Source organism: Crocuta crocuta, unplaced genomic scaffold (genome assembly GCF_008692635.1).
Source record: "Crocuta crocuta isolate KB4526 unplaced genomic scaffold, BGI_CrCroc_1.0 scaffold115, whole genome shotgun sequence".
Classification (NCBI taxonomy): Eukaryota; Metazoa; Chordata; class Mammalia; order Carnivora; family Hyaenidae; genus Crocuta; species Crocuta crocuta.
This window is the reverse complement of record NW_027530575.1, coordinates 8,618,006-8,621,009: the sequence shown is the minus strand read 5'-3', so window position 1 is coordinate 8,621,009 and position 3,004 is coordinate 8,618,006. Positions and strand designations below refer to the sequence as shown.

Below are 3,004 nucleotides of genomic sequence, written 5' to 3'. Positions count from 1 at the left end.
TCCTCTACCGAAAAAGAAAATCCAAGATCATGCATTGCATTCGGTTGTCATGTCACTTCCTTTCTTTTTAAGTTTATTTATTTATTTTGAGAGAGGAGAGGGGCAGAGAGAGAGGGAGAGAGAATCTCAAGCAGGCCCCACCCTGGATCCCAACTTGGGGTTGCACTCACAAACTGCGAGATCATGACCTGAGCAGAAATCAAGAGTAAGATGCTTAACCTGCTGAGCCACCCAGGCACCCAGCTTGACATGTCTCTTAAGCTTCCTTTAATCTGGAACAATTCCTAGAACTCTCTTTGTATTTGATAACATTGACATTTTGAAGGGCACAGGTCAGAAACTGTGTAGAATGTCCCTCAAATTTGGGTTTGTGTAGTGCTTTCTAGTCTTTAGATTGAAGTCCTGCGTCTTTGGCAGGAATCTCATAGAAGTAACATTGTCCTTTCCAGTGCCTCCTACCAGGAGATATGTGATGTTGCTGTGTCCTATTTTGAAGCTCCACAGCCATATGACAGGACTATTATAAAATGGATGCTTATTTTGGGGACACCTGCCTGGCTCAGATGGTGGAGCACCCAACTCTTGATCTCAGGGTCGTAAGTTTGAGCCCCATGTTAGGTACAGAGATTACTTAAAAAGTAATAAAATATTTAAAAAGAAATCATTTTTAAAAATAAAATAGAATGGATGGTTGGGGCAGGGCGCCTGGGTGGCTCAGTCGGTTGAGTGTCTGACTTCAGCTCAGGTCATGATCTCACAGCTTGTGTGTTTGAGCCTCACGTCCTGCTCTGTGCTGACAATTCAGAGCCTGGAGCCTGCTTCAGATTCTGTGTCTCCCTCTCTCTGCCCCTCCCCCACTTGCACTCTGTCTCTCAAAAATAAACATTAAAAATTTTTTTTTTAAGAATGGATGCTTAGGATAGGTGATTGGGAATACTAGACTCTATTTTGTAGGGTTCCATTTTGGTTGTGTTATAAAATGGATTTTTTTTGAAATATAGTTAAGACACATAAAATGGATTATTTTAGCTTTTTTTCTTTAGTTTTTATTTAGATTCCAATTAGTTAACATACAGTGTAATATTAGTTTCAGCTGAACAATATAGTAATTCAACATTCACATACAATACCTAGTACTTATCACACGTGGGTGCCTTCATTTCATCATTTATTTCACCCCTCCCCCCACCCACCTCCCCTCTGGTAACCATCCATTTGTTCTCTATAGTTAAGAGTCTGTTTCTTGGTTTGTCTCTCTCTCTCTCTTTTTTCTTCCTTTTGCTCGTTTGTTTTGTTTCTTAAATCCCACATATGAGTGAATCATGTGGTATTTTCTTTCTCTGACTTATTTCACTTAAGATGGGTGGTTGCCATAAGAGACTCCATTTTTTAGGATTTCACTTATAAGTGAAAGGACACCCATTTAGACAAAATGACTGACTTCATAAATAATTTGAGTGAAAGGCATGGTCAACATTTTTGTTACGTGGAGGGTGCCAGTTTGCTACTAGTTGGTGTCGCTCTTGTCTCTTCCTTCATAGATTTATCAGGTACATGGAAGAGGGAAACCAAACGGGAATTTTAGAGTTCATCCTCCTCGGGTTCTCTGAGGATCCAGAACTGCAGCCCTTCATATTTGGGCTGTTCCTGTCCATGTTCCTGATCACTGTGCTCGGGAACCTGCTCATCATCCTGGCTATCAGCTCTGACCCCCACCTCCACACCCCCATGTACTTCTTCCTCTCCAACCTGTCCTTGGTCGACATCAGTTTCAGCACCACCATAGTGCCCAAGATGCTGGTGAGCATCCACACAGAGAACAAAGCCATCTCCTATATGGACTGCCTCACGCAGGTGTATTTTTCCATGTTTTTTCCTATCCTGGACACTCTACTCCTGACCGTGATGGCCTATGACCGGTTCGTGGCCATCTGCCACCCCCTGCACTACACAGTCATCATGAACCCACGCCTCTGTGGCCTGCTGGTTTTTGTTACCTGGTTTATTGGTGTCATGACATCCCTTCTTCATATCTCTCTGATGATGCATCTGAGCTTCTGTAGAGATCTTGAAATTCCGCATTTCTTCTGTGAACTGACACAGATTCTCAAGTTGGCCTGCTCTGATACTTTCCTGAACAGCACGCTGATATACTTTATGACTGGAGTGCTAGGTGTTTTTCCCCTTGTTGGGATCCTTTTCTCCTACTCACGTATTGCTTCGTCCATAAGGAAGATGTCTTCAGCTGGGGGAAAGCAAAAAGCACTTTCCACCTGTGGGTCTCACCTCTCAGTCATTTCTTTATTTTATGGGACAGGAGTTGGGGTCTACTTCACTTCTGCAGTGACTCACTCCCCCCAGAAAGTCTCAGTGGCCTCAGTGATGTACACTGTGGTCACTCCCATGCTGAACCCCTTCATCTACAGCCTGAGGAACAAGGACGTGAAGGGGGCTCTGGGAAGGCTCCTCAATAGAGCGGCTTCTTGTCTGTGATGGATCTGCTGGACCCAAGACTAAGAAGTTTTATGGATCCCAAGGGCAAAAACTTTGATTCTGAAGTTTACTCTTGAATCTTACAAACCTTTCACCCAGTCCTGAAGGATCTGGATCTCTCTCCAAGGTTTTACAAATCTTTAAACAGCCAATTTCTGCATAATTTATCTGATGATTTTTCTGCCCTGTTGTCCCAAAGTTATGTCCTCTATCTTCTTACTTCCTCATTGGTGAGCTCTAACTTGGATTTGGAGCATTTACTTCAGCTTTGTTGTCTGAAATGTTGACAGAGTGCAGTTGTTTACCTTAACTTATTCCTATGTGTTTTATTGTGCATTTGTGTTGTTCATGTGCATGTATTACCAACAGTGTTTTGGGTTGTTTTTTTTACTGATAAAATATAATCAAAATACAGATTGAAATACAGTCAGTGTTTTCGTGCTTATTATATGGTAAACCTATGTTAACTGCTCTCTATTTTCTTATGTATCTTCCTCAATGGGAATGATTA

General features: G+C 42.2%; 1 protein-coding gene across 1 annotated transcript; it reads left to right on the top strand.

Annotated features, from left to right (window-relative positions):
* The first annotated feature begins 1,527 nt into the window (after positions 1-1,527).
* Positions 1,528-2,493, top strand: LOC144234704 (olfactory receptor 7D2). Its single transcript, XM_077768040.1, has one exon. The coding sequence runs from the start codon at positions 1,555-1,557 to the stop codon at positions 2,491-2,493; it is 939 nt and encodes a 312-aa protein (XP_077624166.1). The 5' UTR covers positions 1,528-1,554.
* Positions 2,494-3,004: the final 511 nt, after the last annotated feature.